We start from the raw sequence: 25,010 nt of genomic DNA on the forward strand, positions 1-25,010 counted from the left end.
TATAAACATTTATATTTTCTTTACATGTTAACTTGTAATTATAGAACACTTCAAACACAGGCACATGTGGTAAGGATAGTATAATAGAACTCCATATACTCGTCACCAGGCTGTAATTATCAACGGAAATGCTTGTTTTATTCATACCCACATCACCTGCCACCAGAAATGAAGTAAATAAACCACAGATGGGCTATTATTTCATCCACATTTTTTTTTTTTTTTTTTTTTTTTAGCATGTATCTATAAAGCAGTGGTTTTCAAAGCGTGGTCCCTGGGCCAGAAACCTCAGCATCACCTAGAAACATGTTAGGAATGTGAATTCTTGAGACCCACCCCAGACCCACTGAATGAGAATTTCAGGGCTTGGGGTCCACAAATATGTGTTTTAGTAAGCCCTCCAGTACTTATAACACATGCCAAAGTTTGGCAACTTCTGCCTTAAGAGTAACAAATTTTTGTAAATATAACTACAACCCCATTATAATACTTTTAAAAGCAGTAATTTCTTAACATCTTCAAATATCCAGTCAGTTGTTGAAAATCCCCCAATTATCTGATGCATTGTATTTTTCAGTTTAATTCAAAACAGGAACCAGATAAGATCCATATATTGTAATTGGTTTAAATCTTTTACATCTTTTTAAATTTCTAGTTCTTCCTATTCCCTTCACTGCCCCACCCCCGCCTTTTTTCCTGGCGTTTTTTTTTTTTTTTTTTTTTTTTTTTTTTCCCCTTGTAATTGATGTGCTGAAGAAGCTGTGTTGTGTGCCCTATAAAGTTTTCCACAGTCTGGATTTGGTTGCTTGTATTTCTGTGCAAGGTTTAACCAACCGTCCCATCTCTATCTTGTAAAATAGTTAGAACCAGGGCTTGATCTTACTCAAGTTCAGTTGTTTCAGCAAGATCCTTGCACAGGTGATACATTGTCCCATGCAAACAAATGCTGTCAGATTGTCTTTCTTTTTATAGGTACTGATAAGCTCATTGCTTTACTCCATTTCTTTTCCATTAGGGTTTCATAAATGGTAATATGCTTTTCCTATTATTAGCTCTCATTTATTAATAGGAATGCTTCTTTACAGAGAAACTGTCTTCATTAACTATTATCTAAAATACAGTTTGTGTACCTGGGTGGCTCAGACCTCTGCACACTGACAGTGTGGAGCCTGCTAGGGGTTCGCTCGCTCCCTCTCTCTCTGCCCCTACCCTGCTTGCTCTCTCTCTCTCTCTCAAAATAAACTTAAACTTATACAGTTTGTATAGAAAAGGCAAACAATAAATGCTTTTATTATTCACCAATTTAAAAAATAGTCTGTTCCCTAGTGTTCTTCCCAGGTGACCAATGAGTTTTTTTTTTTTTTTAATCACTATAAGGTTATAGATTTAAGCATATACAATGCATTTAAATCCATTAAAATTACTTTTATTGATAGCCAAAATATCCCACTTTTGACTACTGGGAGCCTTTAATATTTTATTATTATTATTATTATTATTATTATTATTATTATTATTATTACTTTAGTGAGAGCCATTTTAAGTTAGATTCCAAGCCTTTTTTTTAACAAGTCTCGGAAAGTGTTTGGTGTCTCCATTGCTTCTGGTGTAAGTAGACATTCCAGGCTCAAAGCTGGGATCATTGTCAGATCCAGTGTGAAGATTTTGCCCATTTTTTCTTCCAAGAGTTTTATGGTTTTGGATCTTATACTTAAGCCATGGATCCATTTTGAGTTAATTTTTATATATGGTGTTAGGTGAAGGTCCAGCTACATACTTTTGCATGTGGACATTCCAGTTTTCCTAGTGCCATTTCTTGAAAAGACCATCTTTCCCCCATTGAATCATCTTGGAACCCTTGTTAAAAAAATCATTTGACCATATATGTGAGGGTTTATTTTGAACACCCTATTCTAATCCATTATTCTAATGTCTGTCTTTATGCCAGTACAATAGTGTTTTGATTACCACACGCTTGTATACCTTCCTTCTCAGGATTGCTTTGGACGTCAGGGTCCCTGGAAATTCAATATGAATTTTAGGTTGGATTTTTCTATTTCTTCAAAAAAATGTCTGTGGGATTTTGATAGCGATTCACAATGTTAACTTTTTTTCTATACAAGAACAGCATACCTTTTCATTATTCAAATCTACTCTTGTGTCTTTTAGGAGAGTTTTTTATTTTTTCTCATAAAGGTTTGGACATTTCTTGTTAAGTTTGACTAGGCATTTGGTTTATTTACTTATTTACTTAATATAGGTATGCTTTTATTTGTAATTGTAAATGCTGCCTTCCATTTTGTGTCCTAACTAGCTTTTGTTTATAATATATGAAGGCCACTGATTTGTGTATGTGGATGATATAATTCTGTTTTGTCACATTCTCTTAGTGTTTTAGTAGTTTCTTCATTAGCTGCTTTCAAATTTTATGTGTGTAATTGTATCATTTGACAATAGTTCTTCCTCTTTCCAATTATTCTGTCTGTAATTGCTTTCTTTTTAAAAATTACATTGGCCAATACCTCCAATTTTATATTAAAAACCAATGGAAATAATAGATATGCTTGATTTCTTTCAGACTCTAATGTGAAAGCCTGTAGTGTTTGTCTAGTCAACAAATGTTGGATGTTGGCTTTGGGTAATATATAGAGAGAGGCATTTTGGAAACAAAAGTGAATAAGAAAATTTTTATTCTCAGGGAATTTACAGACTCATGGAAGGAGACAAGGGAGCCTATGTTTTTATTTATATAAAAAAAAAGTATTCATTTACTTATAAGGTTTATTTGCAAGAAATTTTACCATAAATGATGTGTTTATGAGAGGCATTATAGTGTAGTACATGCATTTTTCTCAATGTTGCCCTTGAGGGGGCAAAAATTCATTCTTTGGGGGCAAAAAATTCTAAAATATTATAACGGTTTCTAGCACTCACAAGCTCAACTCTACTCAACAAAATAGTATTTCTTGGCATTTAATCCCATTCTCTTTAGGGAGAGTTTTAATTTTTCTCCTGAGGAGTGGGGTCCAATAATGAAAGAGAGATTTAGACAGGTGTAGTGGATCCAGACTACTTGGGTTCACATCCTAGATCCACCAATACTCAACTGGTTGTATGAGCTTTGGCAAATTACTTCATGTCACTCACTGTGTCTCAGTTTTCTCACCTATAAAATAGAGATGTGAGCACCTACTTCATACCATTGTTTTTTTTTATTTTTTAAATTATTTTTCTTTAGTGTAACTGACACACAAGTTTACATTAGAGGAAACAACCCATTTTAATAGTATAGCAACATCTGCCAGAGGGGTATGCACAGACTGATTTACAAGTACCTTACAAAAGGCATTTACCACAGTCTTGGTGATCAGACAGACAGCGATGCTTCTTAGTAGAGTTGATATCTCAGTAAGTTGAGACCCTAGTGTAACTAGAGGTTACATGAAGAGAATTTCATCTAAAAGGAATTGCATGGACAAGGCATAGAAGACAAAATGGAACAGAACTCTATCTGGGAAATAGAGATTGTTTAGGGAAAGGTGGGCATGTGAGAGAAGTAGAGAGAACAGAAGTGAGTTGGAGTGGCCATCAAGGACTTTGCATTTTATACTAGGGCAAAGGGGATTAAACAATGGTTTTAAGTCTTTTAAGTAGTGGCCACACTTGAGTGCTTCTGAAGTTCTTCCTAAAAGAGGCAAAATATATACCCTTGCCCCAGTTGTGTTGTGCTTTGCCATGTGGTTTACCTTGGCCAGTGGGGCAGATGTTCATGGATAATGATGTGGAAGTATTGGGGTTCAGAGCCAACAGCCAAGAAAGAATGCTTCAGACATCTTTGGTGCAAAAAGGTGGTTTTATTAAAGCACAGGGACAAGACCCATGGGCAGAAGAGCTGCACTGGGGTTGTAATGGGTGACTGATTATATACTTTCAAGTTGGGAGGGGGTTAGGGATAGCATAAGTCTCCAAGGAATTTTGGAAGCAAGGTTTCTAGGACCTTGAAAGGGCTAGCTATTGTTAGGATAAGGTCATTTGTTACTGTCTAATAAAACCTTAATCATAATTATGTGGAATAAAGGCAAAAAGGAAATGTAGATAATATCAAATTTCCTTAGAACCTGCAGCCCGTTGATAAATACTTGAGGCTGGCAGAGTAGAACATTCCTCCAGGAATTCCCAACTGTTTTAATATTGATACTTTCCTTGAGGGAAAAATAGCCTTAGCTTGAAATAGTTAGGCCCCCGGTATCCCATGAGTCTTCTTTAGCATATTAAAATGCTTTTCTTGTAGGGGCACCTGGGTGGCTCTGTCAGTTAAGCTTCCGACTTTGGCTCATGATCTCACAGTTTGTGAGTTCGAGCCCCGCGTTGGGCTCTGTGCTGACAGCTCAGAGCCTGGAGCCTGCTTCGGCTCTGCCCCTACCTCACTTGTGCTCTGTCTCTCTCTGTCTCTCAAAAATAAATAAATGTAAAAAAAACTTTTTTTTAATGCTTTTGGAAACTTCCCTCTGTCTTTACCTCCCCCAGCTCCCAAGTAAACAATCAACTATTCCTCTTTCTGCCCATGTGTCCTATCCCTGTGCTTTAAGAAAACCACCTTTTTTGCACCAAAGACATCCTAAGAATTTTTTTCTTGGGTTGGCTCCAGAGCCCCAACATTTGCACATCAATAAGATCCTTCAGATGTATATCAGTGAGCTTGATGCTTAGAGGATGATTGCAAACATATATTTGGGTGTAGAGATAAAGGGAGTTTCCAAAGGAATTTTTTTTATGTTAAAGGAAACCTACAGGATCCTGGAGGTCAGGATAATGTTAAGCTAAGATCACTTTTTGCCCTCAGCAAAGAGTCAACATTGAGGCAGTTGAGTTCCCAGAGGAATGTCACTCTGCCTGTCTCACAGACTTGTCAATGGGCTAAGTTGCAAGGAAATTTAATTTTTTCTTCTGCCTTTGTTTCCCACATCAGATATGACACAAGCAAAGACTTAATACGTACTTGTGGTAGAGTCTGTTGTCTTGAAACATTTCCATTCCTATAAGAAGAACTTGCCTTGAGGAGCCTACTGGGTTCAGAACAGTAAGAAAAACCCAGAGCAGACCTGAACTAAATCTATCATTTGCAGCCAAGCCTAGAAAAGTCTAAATAAAGAAAGCAAAAGCTGTCTTAGCTCACATCTGCAGATGTGAGCATAAATGATTCTTGTTATAAACCACTGAGTATTGGGGTGATTTGTCACACAGCAGTATTATTACAGTAGCTGACCAATACAGAGACAGAAGCATAGAAAAGGACAGCCAGTTTGGAGATAATTAAAATCAACTTGCTGAGGTACAATGCTGGTCTGACTAGGATGATGGCAGAGGAAGCAGAAATAAGAAGGCATTTCTGAGAGACATAAAGGGTTGGGATTTAAAGGGCTCAGTGATACTAGATTCACGGAGAGAGAGAAGGAAAGCATGCCCAGGTTTCTTGCTGATATAACCGGCAAAGATGGGAGTCTACTCTGTGAGACACAGACCACAGAAAAAGAGCAGGATCAAAGGTTCTGTGTTGAACATGATGAATCTACCAATGCACGGCCAGGTGGAAATGTCCTTGACCTCTGTCTCTTCATCTACAAAATGAGGATAGCATCATGTGCCTCCACCTACCTCTCAGGGTACTGTGGAGAACAAATAAGATAAAACACACAAAAGCACTTTGAAAAGAACACATTACCGATCAACTATGATAATTATTAAAATTAAAGCACTCACACTTTTCATTTTCATGCTGCCAGATGCAAAAAACACGCTCCAATTTTAATTTTGAAACCGTGCTACTGAGTTTGTAGCTAGTCACACATTCTTTTTTATTTTCTGAGAGAAGGCAGAGCTGATGCTTCTGAGAAATAATACAAACAGTATTTGTATTTTCCAAGACACATAAGGAACAGAATTTGGAGAAAAAGGATTCTAAGGCTACTCTTAAGAAGAGCCAGGCTCTTGACTTGTAAAGCCTCAAACTAATCACTAAAGCTCTCTGGGCCCTTCGTTCTTCATTTCAGAAGTGGAGATTTGTACTTGCTGATTTCTAAGATATCTTACTGTTCTCAGATACATGAAACGATGAGCTCTCATAGCATTTTCAGCTTTACTTACCTCCTCCTAACTAATGATACTCTTCAAACTTGATCTGTAATGTAGAAAAGAGTTTCACACTTGCCTGTCCTCACCCACGTTAGCTCAGTCTTTATCAGCAACTTTTCTTTTGGAGCAAATTCAGGCAGTCCAGATTGCCTGTTACATCCCAGGCAGGAAAGCTTATTTTCATCTATGTGTGAGAGAGAAGGATCTAGAAGGAGTTCTGACTGGTTTACTTCTTTCACTGCAGCAGAATTCCATTTACCACTTAGTCAAGGTGGTAATGAGGGTCTCTTTACCAGGCAACTGTGGCTGCCATCTGGCAGGCCAGCATCATAGACTCGGCAGACAGAACCAATTAGTCAGAACCCACACCTCCCAGGAGGCCTTGCTGTATTTGGTGGCTGGGTGTTAGCCCTGCTGAGTCTCCCACAAGAAACCTCATTGAGTTCTGGGAGGGGAGGAGCAAATCATCCCCCTCTAGCACTACAGAGCTAGCAAAGAATCCGCATCTTGGAGGTCCAAGAACAGCTTATTCAGTGAACATTCTGGCCATGATAATGGCTACTGCGGAATCTGTTCCATGAATGGGCTGCTTGATGTGGTAGAGGGAGTGTCAAAAAACCCATTTCCATTTATAAGAGAAAAACTAGAAATGACTTAAATGCCCATCAGTAAGGGATTAGTTAAATGAGCCATGTTATATCCATACAAAGGAATGAATACAGTTGGTGGTGATTAGGAACCTAGGACTTGGGCTTCAATTGTGGCTCTGTCCCTTCTCAGCCTCAGGACCTGGGCAAGGCACTTGACTTCCTTGTTTTTCAGTTCCTTCCTATACGGGCTGAAGAGAATAAGAGTTCCTACCTCATTGGGTGCTTGGGAGTACTAAGTTAGTTAATACATGTACAGAACTTAGAATGGTGCCTGGCACATAATAAATGATATTTAAGTGCTTGTTCTGAGTATGATTCTCATAGAACCATTCAAGATGATGCTTAGGAAGAATTTTTTGAAGCCAGGGTGAAAATTCTTAATATGAATTGAGCAGGATCACAAGGAGTAAATACATAATGATTCTCATTCTATATCTATGCACAGAGAAAAAAAGAAAGAAATATGTTATTATTTTTCTTTGGTTGAGTTTTCTTCTTATATTCTCCATCTGCCAAAATTGTACATGAGTATGCAGTACTTTATAATTAGAAAGATGATTTGAAAAAAAGAGAGAGAAGAAACCCTGGATAAACATCTTCTCTCTACACTTATGAGCCTCTTCAACTTTTCTGAGCCTCAGTTTTGTTTTCCTTCCCTTTTTGAAGTAGGCTTCATGCCCAGCATGAAGCCCAACACAAGGCTTGAACTCATGACCCTGAGATCATGGTGGGAACTTAGATCAAGAGTCAGATGCTTAACTGACTGAACCACTCAGGTGCCCCTCTGAGCCTTAGTTTTATCATCTATACCATAGTGATAGAGAAAACACTGGTACCTACCTCAAGGGGTTAATTCCAAACAGCAAATGATATAATTTATCTGAAAGCAACCAGTCAATAATAAAGTGTTTTATGACATGATATTATTACCAAGGTTATCCTTGGGGAGTAACAATAAATACATTAATGCCAGAGTCAAAATTATGTAAAAACTCAGAGGTCGTTAGAAGTTCACAAGAGGTCACTTCACCTCTGCAGATGCACTATATCCTGCTGCAACCAGGCCCTGAATTCAAGGACTACTTACAAGACAGCCGAAAGAACACATTAACTGGGGATTAGGAGGCACCATTTCCAGTGTAGGTTGCGCCACTGACATTCTGGGCAAGTCACTGTTCTTTTGGGACCTGTGTTCAACTAGACCTTGCAGAGTACGGTCTGAGGTCCACTGGTGGGCCATTAACCACTCTAAATTATAAGCTTCGCAGAGTTCTTACGAGGAAAAGATCACAAATCTATAGGCTTTTATTTTCTCAGATGACTAAAGACTAGCTAGGATCTAAGTGATTTAGTAAGGGCTATTAAAATTATAAACTAAAAATAGTTATGTTAGAGTTTACTGCAGACTCGAATTCAGTATTCTACTGAAATATTTGGCTGTCACTTAATGCTTGGCGTCACTGCAAATCTCCTACTCTATGTATCCGTCTAAATGCAATTTCAGCAATTTTTGGAAGTGGTACTTTGTTATCAATGAATCATTAGTTTTGTCTTGATTTGGATCCAGTTTCCAATTGCTGCTATTCTTGCTTTTTAATTACAAATTACTAATCATATGGATTCATCATTATCAAGTTAGTGTGTTGTGAATTGTTTGGTTGATTCTTAACAGAGTGCAGAGATATATATTTCTATCAAGATGGTTTTGGCTGATAATTTTTCAATATACAGTTCTGGTCGCATTGGATTTTGAAAATAAATGACCTCTTCTTGTAATGTTAGACAGACCTTTCCCCCTGAGCACATCCCAGGGTTGCATGTACATTTACATGTATCACTATATGATTATCACTGATTTAGCTGCAGGTAGAGTAGGTTGGCCAATTCACTTGGTGGTCAACCAGAATGCAATATACAAAATGATCTCAAATTTATTTTCTGATTTAAAAAATGAATTCCAAGTCCCTCTTATGCAAAATATATTAATTACCATTAGTACAAGGGTGTGTGGCATGAACCTAATTTGAATTTTCCTAGTCAATTACCAAAAGAAGCTTGGGTTTTTGTCACTCACTTTGCCATCCAGAAATCTGCTTGTGAGTGCTCCTGTGAGGAATTTCTGGTTGTTCTCTGGGCTCTGGTTGTTCTCTTGGTGCTTGTTTTCTTCCTCATCATCTGGGTCATGGTTGATTTGATGATCAGTAGGATTAGTAGGAGCTGGGGAGTCTCTGCTCATCTGTCTTGCACTACCAATCATGGATTTCTGGAGTACTGTTTGAGTTTCTGTCTTCAAGTTCTCATTTTCCTTGCTGTGAAGAAACAGTTTTGCACTTTGTTACTCACAGGGCAGACTCTGAATAAACTAGGCTGGCATAAGAAATAGAGGGTGTTACTCTGGTGGTGTGAACAGTGGTAACTCAGCACGGTGGAATGAAGGAGGAGATGTTGGTTACTGTGTATGGATCATTTAGCTAGAGAGACTATGCTATCCTGTGGCTTCTTTTCTTCTCAAGAGTCCTCCATTTAAATTTAATATTAAATAGGGAAAAGAAAAGGAAAAACCAACTGTAGGAATGATTCAAAGAAATGCATATAATAAACAAACTAAAAAAAAAAAGAGTCTACCTTGTTTGCCAACTGAAGACTCACAAATCAAAGCAATTATAAGACATCATTTTAAATTGAGAAAACTTCGAAAATAAGAAAGTCAAATGCCAACGTCCATATAAATAGATATAATTAATATATTGGGTGACCTGACAAAATGTATGAAGGCTCAGTCAGGAAGTCGCAATGCTTTAACCTACTAAATCAATATTTAAAATTGTGTATTATGGAAAAGAATGCAGAAGCAGACAAATTTTAAATTCTAAGTATTTAGTAATAGGTGAATATGTTGAATATTTCATTCTATGTTCATATGATAGAATTTATAAAGCCATGAAAATAGTTAGGAATAGTCTTAATGACACAAGAAAATTTCCAGTTATACAAATAAGTGAAAACTATAATTATCTCAACTATGTAAAATGCATGTACATAATATATGTGTTTATGTGTGAGAGTACATAGTACATCTAAAAAGAAACATGCCAGAAATAAACAGTAAGTGTCTGTGGGTAGCAGAATTCAGAACATTCCTAAAAATTTATTTTATGATATTACAATATTATTTTATAATCAGGAAAAGTCAATTTCTATATAGCTATAGAAGGCACACTAAATTCCAACTGTTAGTATTGACACAATGCAAAGGATCCATTTTAAATCATGACATCATCGGAGCATAAAACAATCACTCCGTTACTTGTTGATTTGATAAAGCCAAACAAAGCACAGGCAATGATTTGAATGTATGTATGCTTTTTATAGAAATCCTCTTGGTTGAGGTAGCATGAGAAGGAAAGAAGACCTGATAAAGAACTCAGAGGAACACCTACGTTTACAAAGAGCAGAAGAGCCCTACAAGGAGATTTGGAAGAAATTCTCAGTAAGGCAGGAGGGAAACCAGGGAGTGTGGGGCTTGGAAACAAAGTGAAAAGGATGTTTCCAGAAAGAGGGCATAGTCAACAGTGTCAGGGGCTCCTGAGAAAGGTGAGTTCTGAAAAGTGTCCATTGTTTTAAGCCATAAGGACACCGACAGGAATCTTGACAAAGGAGCTTCTGTGAGGTAATGGCGATGGATGCTGGGCTGAAGTAGGCTGGGGAAAGAAGGGGGCAAGAAACCGAATCCCAGAGGTATAAAGACCTCTGCAAAGAAGTTTGGCTGCAAGAGGGGAGAGAGATGGATTGGTAACTGGAATGCAATGAGGGTTTCAGATTGGGCTTTGTTGTTATCATGTTGAAGGATAGTGGACACATTAACACAATTAAATGTCAATGGTGCCAACTGAGCCAGAGGGAAAGAGAGGATGTCACTGATGAAATATGATGAACCCCAACAAAGTGAGGTGGGGTGTCACTGAGAGAACAGAGGTAGAAATGGAACCTCAGGGTAGGATAGTAGGGAGATAGGTGAGGATGTAGACAAATTTATTTATACATTGGGTGACAGCTTGACTTTTCTCTTTGATATATAAGGTATGCTTCCCTGTTGGCTCTCAAGGGGGAAGTGCTAGGGAAGGAAGTCTGAACTAAGGGCAGATGGCTTGAGGCAGCTGCTATGAAAAGTGGAAAAGAGCTGGTCAGAACAAGAAGAAAGGTCGGCTGGGTACAACCAAGTAGCCATGAAGGTTGGAGACCACAATTTTGTGGCTTCGGGCTGAGAGGGGGCATACCCTTCTCTAGGATTGCCTAGGAGTCCTTGTGGAGATGGGAGAAGGAGAGATGGGTGCGTTCAGGGCTGGGATTTTCCAGACGGGTGCAGTCGAATGACAACAGAGCAAGGCGGGAAAGTGAGGACAAAGGTGTGTATTTAACAAATAATTCTTGCAGTGAAAGAAGACATAGAGCATATGATCCCTGACCTCAAGAAATTTAATTTCATTTGGCTGTCCAAAAATAACACAAAGAGTAAAGTTAACCACAGGTAAAAATCTACTTCCAGAAATTAGATCGATAGCTTCTAGGTAGTGGTTACCTTTTTAGGGAGGTGTAGAGCCCAGAAGGGAATACCAAAGGCTTCTGTGGTATCTGTACTATTCAATTTTTTTTGGTTTTGGTTTTGTCTTTTACCTTGGCACTTGTTACAAGGGTTTAACCCATTTGCGAAAATTTGGTGAGACTATATATATGACATGTGCATTTTTATGTGTGTATGTATAATAGGTAGATAGATACATTATATTTCCATAACCTGTTCAAAGAAATTAGTATAAAATTTACGTAAATATGAAACATACTTAATTAGCATATAAATCAATGTCAAGTGAATATTACAGAGAATCAGTGCTATTTGAAGTTCGTAAGAGGGACGAATAACTAGGATTTGCAATGGTTGCAAAAATAATATTACTGAGCGGGGCGCCTGGGTGGCTCAGTCGGTTAGGCGGCTGACTTTGGCTCAGGTCATGATCTCGCAGTCTATGAGTTCGAGCCCCGCGTCGGGCTCTGTGCTGACAGCTCGGAGCCTGGAGCCTGTTTCGGATTCTGTGTCTCCCTCTCTCTGACCCTCCCCCATTCATGCTCTGTCTCAAAAATAAATAAACGTTAAAAAAAATTAAAAAAAAATATTACTGAGCGTTTAACTACATGACAGTCCCATTAGAGCCATTCACATACACTAGGTAGTTAATCTTGAGATTAACCCTATAGGTAGGTGCTTATATTATTTTCGTTGTTAGGATGAAGGAATTCAGGCTCAGAGAGTTGATGTGATTTGTCTAATTGTACACAGCTTTTCAATAGTGGAACTGGAATTTAAACCTAAATCTGCCTGATGACCCCTGAGTGCCTACTGCCCATAGAGTCAGGAGAGAATCCATGAAAGTTTACATTTTGTGAGGAGCAGAGAGTAGAGGAGGAGGAAGTACAGATTTGAAGGCAAGAATGGGTTTGGGGCAGAGAGTTAACTCCACTGGATAAAGGCAAGGGAGATAAATCATCTTTTTGTCAATCACCTTCAAAATCCTTTGGTGGGCAGTTGCAGGACAGAATTGCCTGAGAAATGTGAAATGTATCTGCCTGTCTGTTAAAACAGTCACAGTAGATGTAAAACCAAAAATAACCTGTTAAATCTGTTCAAAGTAAAAGCTGTTTAAAAAAAAAAAAAACATACATAGCACTTTAAAATTATCACGAAAATGACTCCCCAGCTGAGAAACGGCATGTGCCTGTTGTTAGCACAAACAATTCGTCAACACACATTGGTTGTTAGGCTGTTCACAAACGCACAGTTCTTTCTTCGAGGCTTGTGTGCTATCTACCTGCAGAACTGAAAATAGAAATTTGCCATTTGAAGAGGAGGAAAAAAATGCCATCAACATGATCTTGGAAACAAGGCACGACTGGCTTCTTCATGTGTACTTCTGACCTCGGCTGCAGCTCTCAGGGACGCCGTGAAGAGTTTAGTGCCATCCTGCAACTAGAGCAATTAGGATTACTGCATTGCTGGATGATAAATAAATGAGGCAAAAGCTGTTCAGTTGTTCCCTCTGTCACACTGGGCTCTTCCTGCAAATCAGCCCTTTAGGGCACCGTCTACTAGAGCTCAGAGTCTCAGGGTTAGAAAGAAACATTGCAAGGGCTTCTGGGAGCATCGACTGCCCAAAGCAGTGTAGAGACTTCCCATTGGCCCACCTCCGGTATAACTCCAACTCACCAGATCTCACATTTGATTTGGATTACACCCCTGCCGAGAACATCAAATCTCAAATGGAGGACCCAGGGGGGCTCAGGGAAAAGGTCACCAGATGCCATCTTAAAGGTCTGCCAGCCTTGGCAGGGACTCGGTGCCACCAGCTTCCAACTGTGCGCCATCTAACAGGCCTCCAACCCTCTGGAGAAGACAGTCCTGAGTGTGCCAAGGCAGTGAATGGGGATCCAATTTCAGTAAATGAAAGCATGTTCTTATTTGGAAGTAATAGTAGATAAGCAACACAACCAGACTTTCCTTTTTTAAAAAGACAACAACAAAATAAAAATATGAAATGGGACTGGGGAGGGGAGTGTAGCTGAAAATCTCACCAAACTCCACGGGGAAGCTGAATTGTGAAGCCTGTGCTAATGTGGCAAATGTTATTGTGATGAAGTGTGAGGGGTTTTTTATTTTTTCTTCGTCTTTTTTTTTTTAATGCCAGAGAGCCATACCATGTATTATTATGATAGAAATTAAACCTTCAGAAAGATTTTTAAAGTACTTTAACTCCTAAACCTATGCCCAAATCATTTCTTCATCATTGGAATTCTATGAACTAACATTCTAAATACTTCCATGAGTCAAGCTGCCATGTATAAATTTACATAAATCCTTCCATGTTATCTTAATCATCCTGAAGAGTGGGTATTTTATCACCATTGTGCAGATGAAAAACTCAACGATCAGAGAGGTTCAGTACATTCCTCAAGGCCACCTTGCAGGTAGAGATCTAGGATTCATTCCCAGGTCTCTGTGGCTCTAAAACACACGCCCCTTCCTCTACATTACTCCTCAATTTTCTACCAACAATATACAAACTGTTTTAATCAACAGGATTTTTATTCTCTTTTAACAAGTTAATAAAAAGGAACATCTATCAAGGCATCTCGTCCATCTTCCCAGCTAGACTTACGTCCCTCCACAGAACCCTTAAGTGGCTGACGTTCCGCTGTGGTTCGTAAACTTCCCAGGGGCAAGGAATTCATTACATCCCCAGAGTTATTCCCAAAGTATTCCATTTCTTTCTTCACAACATTGAACCGAACTCTGACATCAATGAAAATTACCAAAGTTGATTTCTCACGGCAGAGTAAAATAAAAGGGTTATTTTAGACGCAAAATGAGCAACCAATCCAATCCGCTCTTACTCTTTGGCGTGATGTACTTTTGGCTTATAGAAAATGATAGCCCAGCACACCTTCCTCTTCTGCATCTTTCTTCCGTCACTTATATGCAGTTGTACAGCATGACATACACATTTACACCGTGGATGTTTTCTTCTATTTGAATTGTCTTTCAGCTATGCACTACTATTTGATTAATGTTGTATTGGGCATCCAATGGGCTGTATGGTCTTTCAATTTTGTGAAAAACTGTGTGATAACAGAAAAAATAGAGTTATGTAAAAAGGAGATCATAGAGCAATTTCACACCAAACCGGCTTAAGGAGGATGGGAATGATTCCATGAAGGTATTGACTGAGAGGAAGAGGCTAGAAAGCAACCAAAAACATTTGGGGTCTGAGAAATTGCAATCTGGGAGACACAGAGTGGACCAAAATTGATAGTGTGCTCCAAATTCCAAGCAGGGAGTACAGGTTTATAAAGGCAAAACCCACAAGATTGTATAGCTTGTTTTGAAGGAATTATAATTGGTGCTGACAGAGCGAGACTAATATGTAAGTGACTGTTTACTTAACAGATACTACATTTTACCTATTTCAGTCCAGAGTAGAAGAGTATGCTCCAGAAGGTGGTGGAGTTGCAATTTTCAAGCTGTAATTGACTAAAATCAGCAGTCCCAGGTGTTCCAGAAATTGAAACAGGAGACTCTGCAGAGGCCTGTCTTCCTTAATATCCACCCCTCCCTGTTTTCAGTCATTCTCTTTGCAATGCTTACTTTGCTTTGGAATCTTCTTCCACAAAGGAATTGACAAATAAAATGTAGTTGAAAGAGGAGATAGGCGGTGGGAAAATATTCCAGAAAGGATGAAGGGCTCGTACTTGGAGACAATGACAGTGGTTTCTAACCTTTGAACCTCAGACCACCTGAGGTGGGTCAGAATCATGCAGGATGCTGGATAATAAAACACAACTTGGATCGCTCTGAACTCAGTGAATTGGAATTTCTCAAAACAGGACAAGAAAATCTGTATTCTTTGCAAACATGTCACATGATTCCTATGTACACTGAAGGTTAAGAAACAACAGTGTAGAGAATGAAAAAGAGGGGTGCCCGGGTGGCTCAGTCGGTTAAGCGTCCGACTTCGGCTCAGGTCATGATCTCACGGTTCGTGAGTTCGAGCCCCGCGTTGGGCTCTGGGCTGACAGCTCAGAGCCTGGAGCCTGCTTCAGATTCTGTGTCTCCCTCTGTCTTCCCCTCTGCTGCTTGCACTCTGTCTCTTGCATTGTCTCAAAAATAAATAAACATTTAAAAAATAAAAAAAAAGTCTTTTCCATAATTGTGCAAAATTAATCCTTAATCACAAGCAGTATAATGTAGTAGTTAAGGACATGAACTATCTGTCCTATGGACCTGATTCTGAATCCTAGCCCCAGATGTCAATTGACTTTGGCAAGTTACTTCACATCTCTGATTTCCAGTGTCTCATCTGTGAGATTAGAAAAATAATCCTTATCAATATAAGATGTACAAATTATGTACCACTGAGCCTGGATCTCAGTCAGCCCTTGACAAATGGTAATTTTATGTTAGTCCTAGAGTAGAGTGCTATCTCCTTTATAAACACCTCCTTCATCATCCAAGTACAGAGGGATGCTCTTCTTTCCTATGGACCCTCAGAACTTTCTTTACTGGTAAACTAAAGTTCAAAAAATCAAAGTTTCATAGTATATAAGAACTGAGGAAAATTTATTTTGATAGGTAAAAAGAGAAATAGTCCAGGGGCGCCTGGGTGGCTCAGTCCGTTGAGCATCCGACTTCGGCTCAGGTCATGATCTCACGGTTCATGGGTTCGAGCCCTGCATCGGGCTCTGTGCCTACAGCTCGGAGCCTGGAGCCTGCTTCGGATTCTGTGTCTCCCTCTCTCTCTGCCACTCCCCTGCTCACACTCTGTCAATCTCTCTCTCAAAAAATAAACATAAAAAAAAATGTCTTTAAAAAGAGAGATAGTCCATATAATCCATCTCACCGCCTTGTAATTGACTAGCAACAGTGAATCCAAGTTCTAGAAATCACCTACTTTAAACAAACAAAGGAGATTAATTAGTATTAAAATCTGCTCTGATAAAGCATAATTGTTCAGAATCACTTTCCTTAATTTTACAGAAGAAAAAAAAAACAAAAAACGAAATATTGAGTCATCACAATGTCCTCAGGTGGATTATACCCAGGAGTTTTGCAGACTGCGCCGTTTTTAAATCTTTGAGCCAGCCTTTATCAGTTGGAAATTTAACGTCCTTTGCACTTGCGTTCTAGTCTGTTTTGCTTTTGCAAGTCTAAGCAAAATGACAGTGCAAAACTGGCTTGCCTTTTCTCCAATTATCTCAGTGCTTTAAGGCACAGTTTCTGAGCCAGGACTTCTGTCCATACTGTGAGAGAATGCAGCACAAACCATCTCTCTCTGGACCACCCCCCAGGTACATCCACGTGGTCTATGGGAATGAGGAGTAATAATTACTGCTATGTTATTTTGTTTAATTAGGTTGAACTAAATCAGGGGTATCAGGAGATCATGGATTTAAAAAGTGTACTAGAGGAAAGGAGGAGAGGATTTTTAGGGCCGTGGAAATACTCTGTAATGACGGATACATGTTATTATACATTTGTCCAAACCCTTAGAATGTACAACAGCGAGAGTGAACCGCATTGTAAACTACAGACTTCAGGTGATTATGTTGTGTAAATGTGAGCTCATCAACTGTAACAAATGTATCACTCTCGTGGGGGACGTAGATAATGGAGGAGGCTATGTATATGTATATGTGTGGGCAGAGGGTGCATGTGGTATCTCTGTATCTTCCTCTCAATTTTGCGGTGAATCACATTGCTCCAAAAAAAACATTAAGGTCTAAAAAAAGTTTACTACACAAATATAAACCTGTGCTTTCTCAAAATTATAAGCAGTTCAACTAAATGTGGCAAGGTGCTATAGTATCTCTTTATAGAAAATTTCCACATACATACAGGAACTTTTGTTTTGTTTTTTTGTTGTTTTTTGTTTGTTTGCTTTTAATGTTTATTTATTTTTGAGAGAGAGAATGTGAGCAGGGAAGGGGCAGAGAGAGAGAGGGAGACACAGAATCTGAAGCAGGCTCCAGGCTCTGAGCTGTCAGCACAGAGCCTGATGTGGGTGAGCCCATGAACCATGAGATCATGACCTGAGACTAAGTAGGACCCTTGACCGACTGAGCCACTTAGGTGCGCTTCCCTTTTTTTTAATGTTTAAATTTTGTTTTGCTTTCAAACCAAACTAGGATTTTACAATTTTGTAATCTTTTAAAAGAATTTACAGTCCATAACATAATGCAGGTATCTTTACACATTGATAGTTATGTCTCCATGAGAACATTTAAAATATCTAAACAGTATTTCATTGCATGGATATACCATTTATTTAACTAGTCCTATTTTGTTGAACATTTACTGTTCCCCGTTTTTTACTAATTTAAACATTACTGCCCTACTGGACACGTTCCTATGCCTCCAGTTCCTTGCCTCCTTCCTCAACCCAGGAAGCTGATCTGTGTGGACTAATGATCTGCTCTGATGCCTTCTGATTCTGGCTGGTTTTGGCCAGTGGGTGGCCCTGGCAGGAGATGACTCTTTCTCCGCACTGTTGCCTTAAGTTCCTTGTGTTTCTTGCCCAGAGGTCACTACATTTCTCCAGGTGGCCTGAGCTGCAGAGTGCTCCCCTGAAGCATTCCCCTTTTCTCTTCTCTGCAGACTGAGGACAGCTCAGAGCTTTGCCTCAGCTAGCCTGTGGTTCCTGCGCAACACCTTGACTCTTAGAAACGAAACCCTTCTGGAATCATGCTAATTTGAACTTACATAATCTGTTTCCTGTGGGACCCAGCCTTATACATTATTATGTAAATTTAAAAAGGCAAACCATCTATCCATCTATAATTGTTTCTACAGAGTTGATTGACAGAGATTTTATGCCAAAGTACATGCACTTTTAAGGCTTTTTATATAAACCAATAGTTTAGGGGCGCCTGGGTGGCTCCGTAGGTTGAGCGTCCGACTTCAGCTCAGGTCATGATCTCGCGGTCCGTGGGTTCGGCCCCGCATCGGGCTCTGTGCTGACAGCTCAGAGCCTGGAGCCTGTTTCAGATTCTGTGTGTCTCCCTCTTTCTCTGACCCTCCCCTGTTCATGCTCTCTCTCTGTCTCATAAATAAATGTTAAAAAAAATTAAAAAAAAAAACAACCAATAGCTTATGAGTATTCTTTTTTTTGAAATCTTTGTTAACCCTGGATATTTCCCTTATAAAGTCATTTCTAGTTTTATTGGTAAAAATAATGTCTCGTTGCTGTTTAAATTTTTTTCATTGCCACTCAGGTTGAATCTCCCCCACACCCATCACACACATATCTAGTGTTCATTTTTTTCAATGCTTATTTATTTTGAGAGAGAGAGAGAGAGAGAGAGCGAGCGAGCTCGAAGCAGGCTCCATGCTGCCAGCACAGAGCCCACAGTAGGGCTCAATCCATGAGGTCATGACCTGAGCTGAAATCAAGTTGGTCGCTTCACCGACTGAGCCACTCAGGCACCCCTGTAGGTGTTCATGTTTATTTCTTCTTTGTGAATGGCCGATCTCGATCTTTTGCTAGTTTGTGAAACTCGGCTGCTTGTCCTTTTCCTACTGATTTTCAAGAGCTCTTTATACAGCAAGAAGAAAAATTTTCCCGTCATATATGTTATAAATAGTGTCCTTCTGCCTTTGCCTTTTACTTTTTATTCTGTTTTTTGAAATACAGATTTTTCAAATGGTAAAGTAACAACTTTTACCTCATAGTCTCACTATTTAGGATAGATAGGCACCTATTTTTTTTTTATAACATTTATTTGGCATTTATCCACATAATGCCGTACACTCTTACTTAAGGTGTTTGTTTGTTTTTTAAGAGAGAGAAAAAGAGCATGAGTACGAATGGGGGAGGGGCAGAGAGAGAGAGAGGGAGAGAGACAATCTTGAGCAGTCTCCATGCTCAGCAAGGAGTCTGTCTCAGGGATCGATCCTCTGACCCTGGGATCGTGACCTGAGCTGAAATCAAGAGTCGTACACTCAACTGACTGAGCCACCCGGGTGCCCCCTTACTTAAGGTTTTATGCCTATGTCTAAAATAGTATCTCATGCTTCTTTATATGCCTTACAGTGCCAACAACAATAATAATAATAACAGTAATAATAAACCACCAATTGTAGGAGATTAATAAACAGCTTAATGTAGTAAAAAGGCATAAGAGAAGTATGATTTTATTTTTTTTTTAATTTTTTTTTCAACGTTTATTTATTTTTTGGGGGACAGAGAGAGACAGAGCATGAACGGGGGAGGGGCAGAGAGAGAGGGAGACACAGAATCGGAAACAGGCTCCAGGCTCCGAGCCATCAGCCCAGAGCCTGACGCGGGGCTCGAACTCACAGACCACGAGATCGTGACCTGGCCGAAGTCGGACGCTTAACCGACTGCGCCACCCAGGCGCCCCAAGAGAAGTATGATTTTAACATATTACCCGATCACTTTGAACTTGTGAAAATGGAGATAAAAGTGTACCCTCTGATGTTGCTCTGTTTTAAGGAAAGATGGGAGTCTGTGGGTACTAAGATTTTATGTAGATTATATGGCAAGAAAAGCGATAAACAAAGATAAGATGTTATGCTCAGTTATTTCTCTAAAGAAAAAAAAAGAATAAGCAGGGTACTTGAATTCTTAAATTATAGGTTTTATCTAGTTAATTGGTCACTGCTACAATCTCCTTCATGGATTACCATAATGACTCCCTAAATGGTCTCTCTCTTTTTACTCACATCCCTTCTAATTTATCCTCCACGCGGCAGCCAGAACCATCCCATAGAAAGTATACATTTGACTGTGACTGCTACTCATAATATTCCAAGGGCTTCCCATTCTACATAGAACAAATCCTAAGTTCCTACCATGGCCCACAGGTGCCATGATCTGAGTCCTGCTCTGACCTCATTTTCTACCCCCTCTCCCCTTGTTCACTCTGCTACACCAACATTGGCTTCCTTGGTCCTCCCTAAACATGCCACAAGGCTTTCTAGGGGCTGTTCCTTCTGCCCACAATGCTCTTTCCTTGGGTATTTGCCTGGTTTACTCTCTGTGCAGATCTGGGGAGGCACCAGGAGCATGGAGAACACCTGCAGAGTCACTTGGTACAGGCTGAACCTCATAGACAGAAAAGCAGCAGCTACGTGGGTGCCCTGGTCTCTGGGTGCTGTGCTTCTGAAAAACCGTATCCTCTCACTTTTTACGAAGTGAGCATGAGGTGGCCTTGCACACAAAAAAAATCTGCTTAGGCTCTAGGTGGTCAGTTTAGGTGCTGTTTGTAGCAGGTGCTGGGAAAGCCAGATGTCTAACATTGGAGAACTTGGAGCTTGTGGGAAGTTGCAGCCAGCCTCTTCTTCTGAGGCACCAGCAGGAAGAAGAAACCAAAACTTCTAGTTTTATGGAAAGGTGGAATCTGGTGAGCCACACGCACCAGTATTAAGTTGGGCCAGTCTTGGCCAGCTCACTGTTAAGTAACCATGGATAATTCTTATTGGATGATTCTGGCTCTTGTCTCAGTTCAAATGCCATTGGCTCAACGAAGCCTTGTGGGAACACTCTCTGTGACTTGATATACTGTTATGATCCCCCTCTATTTTTCCTCATTTGAACAGTCATTCTTCGTATGTTTGCTATATGTCCCCCATCATTAGAATTTTAGGTATACTGCTGTATTCCCTAGACTTGGCACTCAGCAGGTGCTCAATTAATGTTTGTGGAAAGGAGATTGATGGAACTCCACCTATGCGTTGATTTCTAAAGCTTTTAACATTAGCACTTTTAAAAAGTTCAACAAAGCAAAAAACAGTGTATAAACATGAAGGGCTTTGAGGGATCAAAAAATGACAGAATGTGGGCTCCAGGATAATCATGTGGGGAAATACCAAAACCTTCTTCTTTCTAGGCTACAAGTATCCACACACATTATTACCATTTTTGCGATCCTTTCCTGTAAAAATCTGCAGCCAGCCTCCCTGTGTTTAAGAATGCCATACTAACAGCAGTGCAACTATGGAATGAAGTGCTTTGGGTCATTGATTCTTGGCATTGGAAGGAACTGTAGAGGCCAGCTTTATTCACTGGAAGCATCTATACTCACAGGCATTTCTTGAAATGAACCCAATTCCTCTTTTATTTAATGACTTAATCCCCAGGTTTTATAAATGTTCCCCTAGGCCACGTTTCACACCCTAGGTTTTCCATCATGCAGTGCCTTCAGCGGCCACACTCTTAGCGTGCCAGGGTCCCTCCTAAAACGTGGCCTGCAGAAGCACAGTGCTGTACAGGTGGCATACCCTGTTCTGAATCCACTGGGCCTCGCACATCCCACTCTGTGGATACTCTCTGCTCGTGCTGAGCTCAAACCCAAGGGTAGAGGGGAAAACATTTCATTTTCTCCTCTCCTCTCTACTACCACCACAGACTTCTGGTCACCAAACGTGTATGGGTTTCCCCACGCCAAGCAATTCAACCCCAGCTGGGTATCCCTACGAACCAATTCAGTTGTGACGATATCTACCTAGAGTCAGCACAGACCCTATGGGGTAAGGGTTCCCACAAGACTGCCCCACCCTCTTCAGACATCAGTCACAAGTCCAGTGTGTTTTTGATAGACCCACTATAAATCAGGGTTCTTACACCCCCCTCCTCAGGTTTGAGTAATTTGCTGGAACAGCTCACACAACTCAGGACAACAGTTTATTTAACCAGACTATTTATTGATTATAAAAGGATATAACTCAAGAACAGCCAAATGGAGGAGATGCACAGGGCAAGGTATGTGGGAAGGGGCGTGGAACATCATCTGTATCCTGTCCAGGCACACCACCCTTCCAGCACTTTGATGTGTTCAGCAACCTGGAAACTGTCTGACTTCCATACTTGTGAGATTTTTAGGGAGGCTTCATCACCTAGTTATGCTCAATCATTAAGTCAATCTCCAGCCCCTCTCCCCCTTCCCCGAAGATGGAGGGTAGGGCTGAAAGTTCTGTTCTTAATCACGGCTTGGTCTTTCTAGTGACCAGCCTCCATCCTGAAGCTGTCCAGAGGCCCACTGAGAGTATCCTCATGGAAACAGAGACACCACACCACCCAGGAAATTCCAAGGAATTTAGGAGCGTTGTGTCCGCAACCACGGTCAAAGACCGAATACTAGAACAGAAGAGGCACCTGGTGCTCTTGTTATCTCCTAGGAAACTGCAAGGGGTTTAGGAGCTCTGTGCCAGGAACTGGGAGCAGAGACTAACATATATATTTTCTATTGTTTCACAACAAGTAAAACCCAGACATTTATTCCATAGAAACATTTACACATACTCTTATCTAAACACAGACTTTGAGTGTATCTCTGTTGATTTCGTCTTGTGGGTTTTAGCTCATTTTCTTGCCAGGGCTTTCCAGCATTCTTCTTCCTGCATGTTTACTGAAGTGATTTGTCTGTCTTCCTTCAGTTATGGATTTAAAAAGGTCAAGGTGCCTGGGTGGCTCAGTCGGTTAAGCGTCTGACCTCAGCTCAGGTCATGATCTCGTGGTCCATGAGTGTGAGCCCTGCATTGGACTCCATGTTCACAGCTCAGAGCCTGGAGCCTGCTTCAGATTCTGTGCCTCCCTATCTCTCTGCCCCTCCCCTGCTCATGCTCTTTCTCTCTCACTCAAAAATAAATAAAGATTAAAAAAAATGTTGACTAAGAACAGGGTTACACACAAATCCTCTTAACCTCCCCGCCTCCAACACATAGTGTTGACATCAATTGTTCAGTCACCACCATATTGGCATAATCTGGTTTTAGTCAACATGTACCAACCCTTAGTGACCATCACTTTTGTGTTTTGTTTTCACAACTAATATATTTCATTCTTTGGCCTGCAGTTTTGCCAGGGATTGTCCACAAGCCTCAGGTTTTGTGGTGTTATTACATACTTTTATCTCCTTTTAGAAAATGGGAATATTTGTCTCCTGTCAGTTGGCATTATCTTCTTCTTGATGAGCTTTGGAAGATTACTCCTCAGAGTTCCATAGTTACATCTGCATAATACTTTAGCAACATGAGCCTTTAGATTTGGATTTAAAGCAACTAAGCATTGTCTTTCTAGCTCTTTATTTTTCTTGGCATCCACTGTACCCTCGTTCATTTATTAGGCTTTCAAAATGTAAAGACTTTGTACTCAGTGCTGAGGGTGCAATTGTGCACACAGGATTTACAGTTAAATAGGGGAGCCAGAATTGCATAGGAAATCATAAAGTGTGACAGTCCCTTAAAGTTGCTATGGGAGCCCACGGGGGCGAAGGGCAGGGGGTCAGTGAATCTGGGGCTGAAGGTGGGGCACCTGATTAGATCTGCATTTTAGAATGATGATGCTTGCTGTACTTGAAAAGTGGGCTTCTCAAACTGTAATGTTGCTTAAGAGTCCCCTGGGAATTGACAAAAATGCAGATTCTGGCTCACTGTGTCTGGAGAGGGGCCTGGGATTCTGCATCTAACCAGCTCCCAGGTGAGGCTGATGCTAGTTTTCCATGGACCACCCTTTGGGGAATAAGCCTTTAGATGAGTGGATTAGAGTAAATAGAGAGAAAGGAAGGCTGGTGGGGTGATGTGGGAGGCAAGTGATGATTCCAAAACTCGGGGACACTTGTTTTATTCTTTGAAGCCTGCAGATCGATCTCCTTGTTGAGGAATTTGACTACTAAATGGGTATTGAGTATTTTTCTTTCATCTGTCAATAACTGTACAGGCTAAATTAAGGAAAGAGGGAGGGAGCTCAATTCCAATCTTAGTTCTTAGTAACCAGCCTCACTTTAAGCCCACAGGATCCTCACTTGTCTCATCTATAAAATGGGAGACTGGTTGTTATGGGCTGCATTGACCCCTAAAATTCATACGGTGAAGTCCAACCCGCAGGACCTCAGAATATGACCTTGTTTGGAAATAAGGTAATTGCAGATATAATTAGTTAGATTGAGGTCATACTAGACTGGGATGAGCCCCTAATCCAATTGACTGGTATTCTTATAGAAAGGGGCAATTTGTACACAGACACATATACAGGGAGACTGCCATGTGAATCTTCGATTTGTGCTTCCATGAGCCACAGAACTGCCAGAAGCAGGGAGAACGACCTAGAAGAGATGGATTCTTCCCCGGCTCTACTAACTCCTTGATTTCAGACTTCCAGCCTCTGGAACTGTGGGACAACACAGTTCTGTTGTCTAAGCCATCTAGTTTGTGGACCTTTCATACAGCAGCCCTAGCAAATTAGTACATTGATTCAGACCTTGAAGATCACGTTCAGGTCTGACATACTATTCGACCTTCTCCACATAGGCTACAGGAAATCTGAACTAAATGTGGTTATACAGGAGGATTTCTGTTTTCCATCCATTATGAATTTGTTTTTAGAGATTATTTATTTATTTTGAGAGAGAGAGCAAGAGAGAGAGCAGGTGAGGAGCAGAGAGAGGGGAGAGAGAGAATCCCAAGCAGGATGTGTGCTGTCAGCATGGAGCCTGACATGGGGTTTGATCCCATGAACCATGAGATCATGACCTGAGCCAAAATCAAGAGTCAGATGCTTAACTGACTGAGCCACCCAGGCACCCCTTTCCATCATTAATTTGTAATTTTTCTTTTTAATTCAGGTTGTCCTTTTAGAGACTTCTTTCTTTTTTGGCTTTCACTTC

The 25,010-nt window shown here is 40.2% G+C and overlaps 1 protein-coding gene across 1 annotated transcript in view; it reads right to left on the bottom strand.

Moving 5' to 3' along the window:
* Nucleotides 1-25,010, bottom strand: part of CC1H1orf87 (chromosome C1 C1orf87 homolog) — an 80,200-nt gene that overhangs the window by 51,620 nt on the left and 3,570 nt on the right. The window contains 1 exon segment of the mRNA XM_045035929.1: nucleotides 8,857-9,091. Coding sequence (XP_044891864.1) covers nucleotides 8,857-9,091 — 235 coding nt within the window.

The sequence above is a fragment of the Felis catus genome, chromosome C1, assembly GCF_018350175.1.
Source record: "Felis catus isolate Fca126 chromosome C1, F.catus_Fca126_mat1.0, whole genome shotgun sequence".
Taxonomy (NCBI): Eukaryota; Metazoa; Chordata; class Mammalia; order Carnivora; family Felidae; genus Felis; species Felis catus.